We start from the raw sequence: 15,166 nt of genomic DNA on the forward strand, positions 1-15,166 counted from the left end.
ACACAAGTATGAGGTGATCAGGAACCAGACTAATCCCAGTGCAGCAGTTAATAAACATGTAAGACTTAAAAGTACTTTCTCTCTGTGATACCTATAAGCCTTGTGGATATCAAATCAAGCAGAAAATGTCTAATGCACTATCTCTTTGGGGACAAGGTTACCTGGAACAGTCTCAAACACTGCAGTTCACAAGTTTGAAGTTTTGTTTTGTCTTTTCCCTATTTTTAGGGTGGGGTCTGGAGCTTATGAACAAGTTGTGATCAAACGCTAGAAGTCAAGCTGGTGAACTGACGCTTCCCTGTGGGTTTAAGATGTGGGCAGTTGAGCTATTAAAGCACTTTATTCAAGCACTTAGAGCAAATGAACCTATTAAAAAATGAAGCATGTTCATCTATCAAGAGGAAAGTCAACACTGATTTCTTCTCTGAAGGTGCCCACCACTCTCCTTTCTCACCTACCAAGAGGGAACATCGGAATGGTAGTACCAGAGCAGTGTGCCACGTGTGCTTATAGGAACATGGCCTCTGTGGTCACTGCACATAATAATGAAAAGTCTGCTTTTTCTGTAAAAACATCCAATGGGAAAAAAACACTATACATCTGAGTATAGTTTTAGTGTTTAAGTGTCAAACCTGTGATAGACATGTTCAACCGATTCGGCTCTAGCTTTTAAATTTTGTGTTTGCGAGACAAGAAGTGAAAATAATTTAAACTATAAATTCTGCCAAGAATAGATATAATTCCTGGGAAGGTATAATATACTCCTTACAGTATTGTACTAAATTCAGTCACTCTTCTTGATGCAATAATTGATATAAAATGTGGGTGCTTGTGCTTTGGGAAGATGTTCTACTACAGTTTAAATATGTAAAATGCTTAATTCTAAACGAATCAGTCATAAACTGAAAAACAAGTGTGTGTTATAAGTCTGAGATACGTGAATGAGTATAATGCTATTATTATGCAGTACGTGTTATTACTTGTTAATATTAGATGGGCTGCAGAATTTCCATTAGTGCTATATGAAAGACTAAGAGAAGTATAAGATTCAGTATGTTAAGCTTCCTTAAGATGCCCTAACGTAAGAGCTCTGTTAACTAACCATAATATCTGCTGGGTTTAGGAGTCAAATTTTAGAACAACAGGAGGAAAATTGAGATGCGGTCAGAAACAAAACTGCCTTTTCTCTGAAGAGTCAAGCTTACATGAAACGGAAAATTATTCCAAGGAGGTAATGGATAAAGAACAAGGGAGAGACGCTTGACCTTACGGACATGGACCCGTTGTTTTCAGTTTTCTTCTTAGCTGCATCAGAAATTAGTTATTTTGAGGCAAGAATAGAATACAACATACATCAAGTAGAGCTTTTAAAGTAAGAATATCTGATCTGGATCCAGTTAAATAGCACAGCAGATAAACCTCAAGAGTTTTTCTGGTCTTACATGACAGTTTCTGTGTGGAAAGATCTGTTTTCTTGGACTCAATTAGTCACTGAAAAGAATGTTGCTCCTATGGAACCAGTAATTCCCAGTCCTTAACTTTCAAAACCAGGTCCAAGAAATATAGTGTGTTAGAGTTACTTTGGTCTAGTATTTCCATGTTGGCAAAATAAGGGAAAAAATATTATTTTTAAAGAAAATTTATTTTAGTATCCAAATTTAAAGGTTTGAAAGTTTTTGAATAATTCATTTTAGGGTTTTTTTTTTAATATTTCAATGATTGGGTATTCCAAATTAATTCAGTACTACTTTTATAAATAGATGCTGATTTTTTTAAAGAGATAACACCCTATTTGGGGATATTTTGAATGTTGAAAGATAGAATTTTCTGACTATTAGTTAAACTTTCTTGTTAAGATTTGTTTTGAAGAAAAACACTGACCTGAACATTTTAGTCTAACCAAGGAAAATGCTACCTTAAGTGGCAAAGACTTGCTGTCTATGAATAAACAGGTGAATTGATCCATTCATTATATATTATGGGAAAAAGAAAATCAAAGTTTTTAAGAGAGATGTGAAGATATTGTTTAGAGAGATATTTAGTATGACGTCTTAAAAACGTATTTTTCTATTTTCAAAGTATTAGTTCTATATTTTTTATTGGCATCTCTACAGATAATTTTGCAGTTTTGAAAGTGATTATAAAAACTAGATTGTAAGTTAGGTTCCATGAGGATGTTCTTCAGATACGTAAGTGATGCCATGGTTAGGACACTGCCCCCATCTTACTCATCTTTGACTGCCCTTGGCCCAATACAAGACTGGCTCTTGATAGTTAAGATGATAGAAAATTATTTTTAAAAAACAAAATGTGGAGAGATTTTGAAAATTGTGCCTTTGATTGAGCAGTCACCAGATATATCTTGATTAATGTAGTAGTAAATATAACCAATATTTTAATAAGTAGAAACATTAGGAAGAAAAAAGATAAGTGTCCTCTGTAGTCAGTGAAAGTCTGGATTTATTTTATTCTATTTTGTGTTTTGTCAGCATACTTTGCAACTGGATTTCTTTAGATTCCTCGAAAATATTTGTCGAAGGACCTGTGTGTCTTACTTTCTAGTTTTTCTTGAACTATTGTACTATTAGTATCTTAACCATGTAGCTATTCAAAAAAACCTGCTTATTAAATACCAAGTCCACTTTTGTTTCCATTTTGAGTTTAGAAAATAAATTTGAAAACTTACTGTTAATAAATTTTTAACTTAAATATTACAAATTTTATTTTTTTAATATTAAAATCTAATATTTATATCACCTAGTCTTGGAGAATTTGCAGATGTATAACATTTTTTTTTTCTAACCTTCCCTCGTAAAAAGGATTCATGATCTTTTAAAGCTAAGTATTTCTGATCAGATAGATAATGCAGTGTCTTAAATACCTTGGTGGGGGGGCACTTCCTGTGACTTGTGCTGGTGACCAAGATTAGAGAGAATGTGAAGGGTCACCAAGGGCAGAGGAGGCCCTGGGCCATTAATTTACACACTGACTGTCGACTCCCCTTAGCAATGGTGGTGGTGAAGGCTTCTATATACAGACAACTGATTGAGATTGGTTACTTAGAATCTGAGAAAGTCTTGACCAAGAATCCTTAAGTCCACCAACCCATTCCAGCAAAATACTATCAGAGTAATGCTTTCCAAACTAGATTCTTCTGTATGTGCTTTTTGTTTTTTAAATAGAAACCATGAGCCACAGGTGTCTACCACTTAGCCCATTTGTTGCTAGAAGGAAAAATAATCTTCTAGCTTCCAGTCAAAACAGATTCAGTTGTCAATGAGTTTTGATATATTAAAACATCCAGAAGTATTTTTAGAATTTTAAGATTTCCATGCTAACAGACTACTTGCAAGTTCATGCTAATAGTATTATTAAATACTTCATTGAAGTTCTCTGAAATGTTACGCTTCCATTACATATGATAATGTTCTGAAAGAGACTAGGCTCATATGACAGGATTGCATTTTAACAGATCTTTAACTGGGACAGTTCAGAAATCATGCTTGGTCAGTTCTCCTGGATGGTACGTCATGTTAATATAACCTATACTATAGTTGAAATTGGGTTATGCCATTACTCATATGTTTGCTTAGGTACTGTACATAGTCTTAATAACTGAGATGTTAAAGAATATGAAGTCTAAAAATACAAAGGATGAAACAGGCCTATATTAACCTGTTTTAAGACTGCTTTGGATTTAAAGGCCTTATTCCCTTATATATAACTCTTTAGAATATAATATATATACACAGTATATTTTAAATGGTCATGTGGGTGATCTCTAACTACTCTCCATGTGACAAAATTTGCAACATTTTTAATTTATGTGGACAACAAACTCCACATTCACAAGTGTTTATGTTCATCCTATGTATATAATAAAGAATTCTCTTACTGATACTCATTGACCAAATCTCACGTACAGGAAGACATTTAGGGTATATTCAGTTTGGTTCTTTTGGAGATATGTCTTATTTTGGGGATCACCTTCCTCTTATACATTTACTTGGTCCTCTGGAAGTTGATAAGAGTTGTGGGTAATCATGTAAATGCTTATGAGTAAAATTTTATTGAAGTGATTCCATTAGTATTCTAATCTCTAATACATGGAAAATGACCTTCATATTTATATTTTTTGTTAATTGTCCAACTATTAATCCAGGAAATGTTTTCCTTTTTTTTTTTTACCAAAACTAATTTTTTATTGTAAAATATTTGAGTAATGTAAAGGTGACTCTTACACATGTTCAATAAAAATCATATCTTAAAGTTTAGAATGTTGTTTATCCTTTAAAATTTCAGCTAAGATTCTGTCAGAAATCTACCAGATTCTTGCCAACAAAAGAAAACCAAAGGGAAACGACCAGTGTATAACTTCTCCCTAGGGTTTCCCTTTATTTATGACCAAGTAGTATACCAGGTTTATAGACTTCTCTACAGTCCTGTGAGCGTGGACTTTGGAATGAGACAGACCTGAATTTGAATTCAGACTCCCGTCAGAACCTGCTTTCTAATCTAGCATGGAGGTAATACCACCAACTCTTTCCGGTTATGATGAAGAACATAAAAGCTAATGTTAGGAATATGCCACTTAGTAGGCACTTAAGTGTTTGATCAAGCTAAAATTTGTCTTTGTGTGGCATCTACATACACATCTTAATTCTAGTGTTAAGACAGAAGATGGTCAATAAGTGTGGCACTCTTAGACATTAAAATCATGTCTTTAAATGATATTCATGATCACCACAACTTTGTACAGACTGTTCTTTTTGACTAAAATGTCCTCACAGAGAGGGAAAACGTCAACACATTCTCTCTGCAGATAATCAAATTATAACAGCAATTTAAAGTTAATAAGGAACTGTGGTTCACTATGAGTTTGAACCCAGATCCCTGCAGACCGTCATGACTTCCCTGGATGGTGCGGATTATGAAAAGTTACATAAGTTAAGGAGGAAGTACCTTGCTTGCTGGCAGAAGTAGGGTGGGCTATGGCCACTCTAGGTGAAACCCTCAAACCTCCTCCTCAGTACACAGGATCATTCCAGGTGACTTTGTGCCAGATCATAGCAGAACCTGGCAGGAGCCTCTGATCTGTCCCCTCAGACTCTTTTTTTCAATATAGTTGATGTACAGTTTGAAGTTACAGGTGTACAGGATAGTGACTCACAATTTTTAAAGCTTATACTACATTTATAGTTACAAAATATTGACTATATTCCCTCTGTTGTATAGTATATCCTTGTATCTTATTTTATACTTAATAATTTGGAATTTTTAATCCTTGGGGGTGGTTCTTTCCTGGTGGTCCAGTGGCTGGGACTCAGAGCTCCCAACGTAGGGGTTCCAGGTTTGACCCCTGGTCAGGAAACTGGATCCCACATGCCACAGCAAGCATCAAGGATCCCCAGTGCTGCAGCTGAGATATAGCACAGCCAAATAAATAAATACTTAAAAAACAATAATTTCCTACCCCTGTCTTGCCCCTCCCCTCTTGCCCCTCCCCTCTGGTAACTACTAGTTGGTTTTCTGTAAGTGTATATAAGTTCTCTATATCTGTAAATTTCTTTGTTATATTCACTAGTTTATTTTTTAGATTCATAATATACAGAATTTATCATTCTCTTATTTCACTTAATACTCTCCAAGTCCATCCATGTTGCAATGGCAAAATCTTGTTTTTGTGGCTGAGTAGTGTTCCACTGAATGTATCTATACCACATCTTTATCCATTCATCTGTTGATGGGCACTTAGATTGACTCCACATCTTATAAATAATGCTGCTGTGAAAATCAGGGTTCATATCTTTTCAAATTAGTTTTTTCTTTTCAGATATATATCCAAGAGTGGAATTGCTGGGTCATATAGTAGTTTTTAATTTTTTGAGAAACTGCCATATTTTTTCTGTGACTGCACATAATTTACATTCCCACCAATAATGTACAAGAGTTCCCTTTTCTCAGTATCCTCACCAGCATTTGTTATTTGAGTTCTTAATGATACCATTCTGACTGGTGTGAGGTGGTTATCTCATTGTGGTTTTGATTTGTATTTCTCCGATGATTAACAACATTGAGCATCTTTTCATGTGCCTCTTGGCCATCTGTATGTCTTCTTTAGAAAATATTCAGATCTACCCATTTTTTAGTCAGGTTGTCTTTTTTATTTATGTTGAGTTGTATGAGCTCTTTACGTATGTTGGGTATTAACCCCTTGTCAGTCATATAATTTGCAAATATTTTCTCCCATTCCATAGGTTGTCTTTTTGTTATTGATCATTTCTTTGCTGTGCACAATAAGTTTTAAGTTTCATTAGGTACCGTTTGTTTATTTTTGCTTTTATTTCTGTTGCCTTGGTAGACTGGCCTAAGAAAACATTCCTATGAGTATGTCAGAGAATGTTTTGTCTGTGTTCTTTTCTAGGAGTTTTATGGCCTCATGTCCTAAATTTAGGTATTTAAACCACTTTGAGTTTTCGTATATGCTGTGAGGGATATCTAATCTAATTTCATTGGTTATAACATGTAGCTATCCAGCTTTCACAGCACCGCTTGTTGAAGAGATTTTCTCCATTATATATTCTTATCTCCTTTGTCATAGGTTAATTTAGCATAGTTGTGTGGATTTATTACTGGGCACTCTACTCTGTTCCATTAATCTGTATATCTGTTTTTATGCCAATACCACACTGTTTTGATCCTGTAGCTTTGTAGTACAGCCTGATTTCTGGGAGGGTTAAGCCTCCAGCTTTGCTGTTTTTCCTCAGCATTGCTTTGGCAATTCTGGGTCTTTTTTGTTCCATACAGATTCTTAAAGTTTTGTTCTAGTTCTGTGAACAATGTCCTTGGTATCTTGCTAGGAACTGCACTGGATCTGTAGATTGCCTTGGGTAGTGTTGTCATTTTAGCAGTATTAATTCTTCCAATCTGTTTGTGTCCTGTCCCTTCAGATGTTCTTGCCCATGTCTCAAGCATGGGGTTCCCAGGTCCAGCCTTCTCATAACTTACCCCATCTTTCCTCAACACCTAGTTTTTTCTCCCTTCCTCCTTACATCCTCCCCCTTCTTTCACCTTATTTTACCTTTTCCTTCCTGTACATACATAGCATATACCTGATTGCAGCAGATATAAGGGAATGAAACCTTTCTTTTCCTTTGCATCATATGCAGTCTTTGGTGGAGCTAACTCATCCCACATTACACAAGATGTAACACAAATCTAGGAAACATAAATAGAAAAGGCCTAAATTTAGACACTCTTATGAATCAGTGATCTCTATGCCATAGGGACCATGTAATAACAAAATGCAAAGACCATTCTGTATGAATTAGTTTAGACCCCATTCCTATGCATTACAGCTCAGCTAAGTGATGTCTCTTCAACCATTTCTCTTAAGAAACTGACTCCACTGATAGATCTTGAAACCATTTCAGCAGTGATTTTCCTGAATATGCATAGCAAAAGCTTCAAACATCTAAAGAAAATAGCCATAACTAGACTTTTTTTTTTTTTTTTGCATTTTATTTATAGGGAGTCCTCAAAGCAAATGAATGCATTTACTCTTAAGTGGGAAAAGTATGCCACCTTCTGGTATTGAACTTAAGTGATTCCATTCAAAAATGCCTCTCTTACATGGGCCTATATCTGGCTCTTCTTTCTCCTATATTCCTATATTCTTTGGAATTAAGACCAAAGGAAAAACATATTTTATATGTTCTCAGTACTAAATTTAAAAATTTCAAGCGCTTTAAAAGATTTTAAAGCACTGTATATTCTGCTTAAACAAGGCAAAACTGTTTTTAGTATGGAATTAACCAAAGATTCAGTAAGTTCAATGACACGATTCCTCCTAGAAAAGACTGGGAGGTCAGCATGATAAAGGGATTCCAGAAGGACAAGGCTGGACAAAGACATTGCATGGGAAAACAGCCAATTCAACGAAGGCAAAATATCTGAGTGTGGGATGAGGTGTGGAAATAGGAAGCAATGCAGCACTTCCAGGAAAGAACAGAATGACCAGAGTTTGACTAGTTTCAGGTCTGGTCACAGCATATATTACAGGATGAAATGGAATAGGGAGCAATGCTGGCACAGAGTACATACAGTTTAACAGGAACTTAGAACCCAACAGGTAAACGGGTAGAGGCCATTGACAGTTGAGACAGGTGTATAACTTAGGGTAATGGTGGCATCAAAACTAGTTGCAAAAGAAGTGAAATTAACATTTACTGTACAAACTTGACTTCCAGCTCCTACCAGCTGGCTTCCTAGATCTTACCAATACTCTTAAATATTCCCTACTTCTGGATATCCCCAAAGATATCCACATTCAATAATAACCCATGTTGACCATAGTTAACACCTGCATGCTCCATGAAAGTATAATCTAGTAAGACTCCGCCATGGCACTACTGGCAACACTATCCCTGGCCTCCAGCCTACAGCTGCTTGGCTGTCTCCACAGTACCAGCTATAATGAGGTGATTTTGTTGGTACCCAAACTCTAATCAAAGAAATTACTTTCATTTGGAATAACTTCCTGACAGAAATGAGCCCCCGAGGCTTGAGAGCAGTTTAAAGAGAGCTGATCTGCTGGGTATGCTATAAACGGGGGTTAGGAAGGAAAGGGGTGAAGCAGTGAGAAGCTAAGGGAAGGGTGCTGAGACTGGGGCTCTGTGGAATGTCTTGAGACACTGAAGGGGCTCAGTTTCACATCTCAACTGCACTACAAGGGAGTGCTGTGAGCTGTGCAGAAATTCTTAAAGGGGTTTTGGAGTTGCCCAGACCATGCAAATAGGAATTACAGGCAAATTTCACTCAGAACAAGGGCCGGTAAGTTCCAGCTAATACCGAGTAGCATAAATTTCAATCTAACCTGGTGGGTGGGCCATGATGGTGGCAGTAGTGGTAACTTTCCAAGCAAATCTGCAAATAAAACTCTTTCTCCTACAGAACAACCTTTTTCACTGTCATACAGTGTACCTGAATTCCGGGAGCAAAGTTTGCTATTATTAAGGCCTTCATAGTTACAAAAGTGTGACCCATTCAAATGGTTTTCCTAGGAGAAAAAAAAAACCTGCCCCCACTAAAAGGCCACTAGTCTTTCCAAAACTGTAATTTACTTGTACTTAAATTTAATGGGGAACAAAAAACTTTTAATAGTTTTCTAGGGAGTGAAATGAAAGGGCTGGGCGCAAACTGTTGAGGGATTTCTTCTTTACACCTTTATAAGCAGTCTAGGTTTCAAAATGAACTTGCAGTACTATTTCCACTTCATTAAAAAGCATACATAGTCATTAAAAAGAATGGGATAAAAATAGATGAAAATGAATTTTGTATTACTAATGATAAAGCTGCATCAAAAACATATAATACCATTTATATGAAATAATTGATATCAGAATAGATATTTTATCCACTGGACTTCTCTAAGGAATAGTGGACTGTCTTAGAAAAGCAATGAATTTGAGAGGAAGCAGATTCCCAGCGGTGTTTCCAAAGGCAGGCACTAAGGAAAAATTTTCAAGTTTATAAAGTTTAAAGTCAATAAGTTTAGGGAATGCCCTAGTGGTCCAGTGGTTAGAGCTCTGTCCTCTCACTGCTGAGGTCTTAGGTTCTATCCCTGGTCAGGGAACCAAGATCCCACAAGCTATGCAGCATAGCCAAAAAAAAAAAAAAATTGTATGAAGTTTGCTTTAAATTCCATCAATGAAAAGATTTTTAAATTATATAAAACACTTCACCAAACTGCCTACTAATATGCAGCCCACAAATCGGGAGGGGAGGGAGCAAGACATGATTGTCAAATTTCAGATAAGATTATGTCACTTCTCAGAAACCTCCTGAGAGGCTGGAGAAGGAAATGGCAACCCACTCCAGTACTCTTGCCTGGAGAATCCCGTGGAGGGAGGGGCCTCACTTTCACTTTCAGAAACCTCCTAGCAAATTATCCTTGGGAGTCAGGAAAAGCCACAGGCCTTCCAGCACTGCACCCTGGGGAGCTGGTTTCCAGTGAGCTGAGGGCTGCCCTTGGGCATGACTGTAAAGCAAGCAGGAGGCAAGAGTAACAGAGGAGTGCCTGGAGGAGACTATACTGCATCTCAGCAGGTACCCACACTCCATGGGTATCGCAGACACTTAGAACCTGGCGAGGTACCATGCAACTCATCACATATACAGATACGAGTAGGGTTGCCAGTGCTGTTTTCTTTAAATCAGACATTTAATTATTTGGTCTCAGGAAGACATGTAGAAAGACATGTAGAATTATTGTGTTCATTTTTCCAGTCAACTCATGCAGTTATATGTTGCAACACTGAAAGTTACTCTGTCCCCAGAGGAATTTTACTGACCCCCAATTTAGAACCATTCAACATGCAAATAAAGGTTTGTATCAAGATATGGAGGTAAAGACAAATCAAGAAGGCAGGTATAGGAGCCACAGAGAAGTGGGGGAGCTGTGGGGAATATCACCCACAGCAGTCATGGGCATTTAAACACTTCTGGGAGGTGATTAAGCCTGAACAAAGTAGATTTTTGGAGTCTTGGCTAGAAGATCTTGCCTCTAACAGAAGAGAAATGAGGAGGAAACCCTAGAAAGCTGCATAGGCCTAGAAAGGTGAGGACAGAGGGCCCTTTGGGCAGGGTAGGGGTGCAAAGTCTAGATTGCATGCCTCCGGGAGTAAAATCAGTGTTAAGTACACAGAGGGGATCTGATAGAACAGTCTGATTAATACTGTTCTCTCCCAGAATCCCTTTTTTTCACTCACCATCTCCCACCAAATCCGTTTTCCATCTACTTAATTATTAACCGTTCTAAACTCAGCTTGAGAATTACAGCCTTCCCCCTCCCCCGCAAGGAAGCCCTTCCCAGGTACAAGCCACAGCTTGTTTCAGGACATTCCAGCTTTGGCAGGTTGCCACAATGTCCTTTGTCCCCCTAGTTCCTTGGCAGAAACCTACCACGTGGGCACATGGCATCCCAAAATAAAAGGCTCCACTTCCCAGCATCCCTTGCTGTAAGGCCTGGCCATGAGACTTCCATCTGGCCAAGAATCAGGAGCAGTGCAAAAAACCTTACCAGACAGCTGGCACGTGCCCTCTGTCCCTTCCCTTTTCTTTTTCACTGGTTTGGAACCTGCTGAGTGGTAGCTAAAGCTCAAATATCTTTGTCCTCAGGGTGCACATGAAGTACAGTGGAAGGGCAAGATGGACATATGCTTGCACAGGGGTCCGTGTGTGGTACAGCAGTCTCTTGGTTGGCTAAGCTCTGCACTCCTAGGCTTTAGAAAAAAATGTCTCACTTAGACAACTTTTTTTCTTATTATGTACGTGTCCAATTTTGTGACCCCATGGACTATAGCCCACCAGACTCCTCTGTCCAGGGAACTCTCCAGGCAAAGATACTAGAGTGGATAGCCATTCCCCTCTCCAGGGGATCTTCCAAATTCAGGAGTCGAACCGGGGTTCCCTGCATTGCAGGCAGATTCTTTACCATCTGAGCCACCAGGGAAGCCCAATACAAGAAACTATATTTCTCTTTCTCCTACTGCTGCTACCCCCTCAATCCCAGCTAGTAAGCTCCAGAGAGCGAAACTCAGAAACCATGGGCAAATATTTTGACTGTTGAGGTTTTGTTCTCTCAAATACCTGCATTCCTGTTGTATATGCGTTTTAGGCTAAGTATCACGGGTTAGAATTAAGCCCAAAGGAGGGAGAGGTTTTAAAGCTACTCTACCCAGTTTGGGCGGCTGCGACCAGCGCACTAAGAGGAGTTACCCCATATCCGAGGTCAGGGGCAGCGGCCGAGAGTGCCAGGCTGCGACAGCGTAGGAAAGGCCAAGAGGAGCTACCCCGTGTCCGAGGCCAGGGGCGGCACCCGGGAGGAGCGACCTGACGTCCAAGGAGCAGTGGCTGCGCGGGCGTAGGAGAGCCTAGAGGAGCTATCCCACGTTGAAGGTCAGAAAGGGCGGCAGTTAGGAGATACCCTTCGTCCAAGGTAAGGAGCAGCGGATGCGCTTTGCTGGAGCAGCCATGAAGAGATACCCCACACCCAAGATAAGAGAAACCCAAGTAAGATGGTAGGTGTTGCAAGAGGGCATCAGAGGGCAGACACACTGAAACCATACTCACAGAAAACTAGTCAATCTAATCACACTAGGACCACAGCCTTGTCTAACTCAATGAAACTAAGCCACGCCCGCGGGGCAACCCAAGACGGGCGGGTCATGGTGGAGAGATCTGACAGAATGTGGTCCACTGGAGAAGGGAATGGCAAGCCACTTCAGTATTCTTGCCTTGAGAACCCCGTGAACACTATGAAAAGGCAAAATGATAGGATATGAAAAAGGAACTCCCCAGGTCAGTAGGTACCCAATATGCTACTGGAGATCAGTGGAGAAATAACTCCAGAAAGAATGAAGGGACACAGCCAAAGCAAAAACAATACCCAGCTGTGGATGTGACTGGTGATAGAAGCAAGGTCCAGTGCTGTAAAGAGCAATATTGCATAGGAACCTGGAATGTCAGGTCCATGAATCAAGGCAAATTGGAAGTGGTCAAATAAGAGATGGCAAGAGTGAACGTCAACATTCTAGGACTCAGCGAACTAAAATGGACTGGAATGGTGAATTTAACTCAGATGACCATTATATCTACTACTGTGGGCAGGAATCCCTCAGAAGAAATGAAGTAGCCATCATGGTCAACAAACGAGTCCAAAATGCAGTACTTGGATGCAATCTCAAAAATGACAGAATGATCTCTGTTCGTTTCCAAGGCAAACCATTCAATATCACAGTAATCCAAGTCTATGCCCCAACCAGTAACACTGAAGAAGTTGAAGTTGAACGGTTCTATGAAGACCTACAAGACCTTTTAGAACTAACACCCAAAAAAGATGTCCTTTTCATTATAGAGGACTGGAATGCAAAAGTAGGAAGTCAAGAAACACCTGGAGTAACAGGCAAATTTGGCCTTGGAATGCGGAATGAAGCAGGGCAAAGACTAATAAAGTTTTGCCAAGAAAATGCACTGGTCATAGCAAACACCCTCTTCCAACAACACAAGAGAAGACTCTACACATGGACATCACCAGATGGTCAACACCGAAATCAGATTTATTATATTCTTTGCAGCCAAAGATGGAGAAGCTCTATACAGTCAACAAAAACAAGACCAGGAGCTGACTGTGGCTCAGATCATGAACTCCTTATTACCAAATTCAGACTTAAACTGAAGAAAGTAGGGAAAACCGCTAGACCATTCAGGTATGACCTAAATCAAATCCCTTATGATTATACAGTGGAAGTGAGAAATAGATTTAAGGGCCAGATCTGATAGATAGAGTGCCTGATGAACTATGGAATGAAGTTAGTGACATTGTATAGGAGACAGAGATCAAGACCATCCCCATGGAAAAGAAATGCAAAAAAGCAAAATGGCTGCCTGGGGAGGCCTTACAAATAGCTGTGAAAAGAAGAGAAGCAAAAAGCAAAGGAGAAAAGGAAAGATAAAAGCATCTGAATGCAAAGTTCCAAAGAATAGCAAGGAGAGATAAGAAAGCCTTCTTCAGTGATCAATGCAAAGAAACAGAGGAAAAGAACAGAACGGGAAAGACTAGAGATCTCTTCAAGAAAATTAGAGATACCAAGGGAACATTCCATGCAAAGATGGGCTCAATAAAGGACAGAAATGGTATGGACCTAACAGAAGCAGAAGATATTAAGAAGAGGTAGCAAGAATACACAGAACTGTACAAAAAAGATCTTCATGACCCGGATAATCATGATGGTGTGATCACTCATCTAGAGCCAGACATCCTGGAATGTGAAGTCAAGTGAGCCTTAGAAAGCATCACTACGAACAAAGCTAGTGGAGGTGATGGAATTCCAGTGGCACTATTTCAAATCCTGAAAGATGATGCTGTGAAAGTGCTGCACTCAATATGCCAGCACATTTGGAAAACTCAGCAGTGGCCACAGGACTGGAAAAGGTCCGTTTTCATTCCAATTCCAAAGAAAGGCAATGCCAAAGAATGCTCAAACTACCGCACAATTGTGCTCATCTCACATGCTAGTAAAGTAATGCTCAAAATTCTCCAAGCCAGGCTTCAGCAATACATGAACCATGAACTTCCTGATGTTCAAGCTGGTTTTAGAAAAGGCACAGGACCAGAGATCAAATTGCCAACATCTGCTGGATCATGGAAAAAGCAAGAGAGTTCCAGAAGAACATCTATTTCTGCTTTATTGACTATGCCAAAGCCTTTGACTGTGTGGATCACAATAATCTGTGGAAAATTCTGAGATGGGAACACCAGACCACCTGACCTGCCTCTTCAGAAACCTGTATGCAGGTCAGGAAGCAACAGTTAGAATTGGATATGGAACAACAGACTGCTTCCAAATAGGAAAAGGAGTACGTCAAGGCTATATATTGTCACCCTGCTTATTTAACTTATATGCAGAGTATATCATGAGAAATGCTGGGTGGAAGAAACACAAGCTGGAATCAAGATTGCCAGGAGAAATATCAATCACCTCAGATATGCAGATGACACCACCCTTATGACAGAAAGTGAAGAGGAACTAAAAAGCCTCTTGATGAAAGTGAAAGTGGAGAGTGAAAAAGTTGGCTTAAAGCTCAACATTCAGAAAACAAAGATCATGGCATCCGGTCCCATCACCTCATGGGAAATAGATGGGGAAACAGTGGAAACAGTGTCAGACTTTATTTTGGGGGGCTCCAAAATCACTGCAGATGGTGACTACAGCCATGAAATTAAAAGATACTTACTCCTTGGCAGAAAAGTTATGACCAACCTAGACAGCATATTCAAAAGCAGAGACATTACTTTGCCGACTAAGGTCCGTCTAGTCAAGGCTATGGTTTTTCCAGTGGTCATGTATGGATGTGAGAGTTGGACTGTGAAGAAGGCTGAGCACTGAAGAATTGATGCTTTTGAACTGTGGTGTTGGAGAAGACTCTTGAGAGTCCCTTGGACTGCAAGGAGATCCAACCTGTCCATTCTGAAGGAGATCAACCCTGGGATTTCTTTGGAAGAAATAATGCTAAAGCTGAAACTCTAATACTTTGGCCACCTCATGCAAAGAGTTGACTCACTGGAAAAGAGTCTGATGCTGGGAGGGATTGGGGGCAGGAGGAG

General features: G+C 39.3%; 1 protein-coding gene across 6 annotated transcripts in view; it reads left to right on the top strand.

The window, feature by feature from the left end:
* EEIG2 (EEIG family member 2) overlaps positions 1–15,166 on the top strand; it is a 115,177-nt gene that overhangs the window by 75,760 nt on the left and 24,251 nt on the right. For 2 of the 6 annotated variants that reach the window (XM_069599367.1, XM_069599380.1), the window contains one exon: positions 229–2,712. The exons of 3 other annotated variants lie outside the window; for them this stretch is intronic. In XM_069599367.1, the coding sequence (XP_069455468.1) occupies positions 229–271 (43 nt within the window). In that variant the 3' untranslated portion in view covers positions 272–2,712. Of the gene's footprint in view, positions 1–228; positions 2,713–15,166 lie in introns of those variants that run through there. One more of the 6 variants, XR_011258859.1, reaches the window with a different exon arrangement.

Source organism: Ovis canadensis, chromosome 1, assembly GCF_042477335.2.
Source record: "Ovis canadensis isolate MfBH-ARS-UI-01 breed Bighorn chromosome 1, ARS-UI_OviCan_v2, whole genome shotgun sequence".
Classification (NCBI taxonomy): Eukaryota; Metazoa; Chordata; class Mammalia; order Artiodactyla; family Bovidae; genus Ovis; species Ovis canadensis.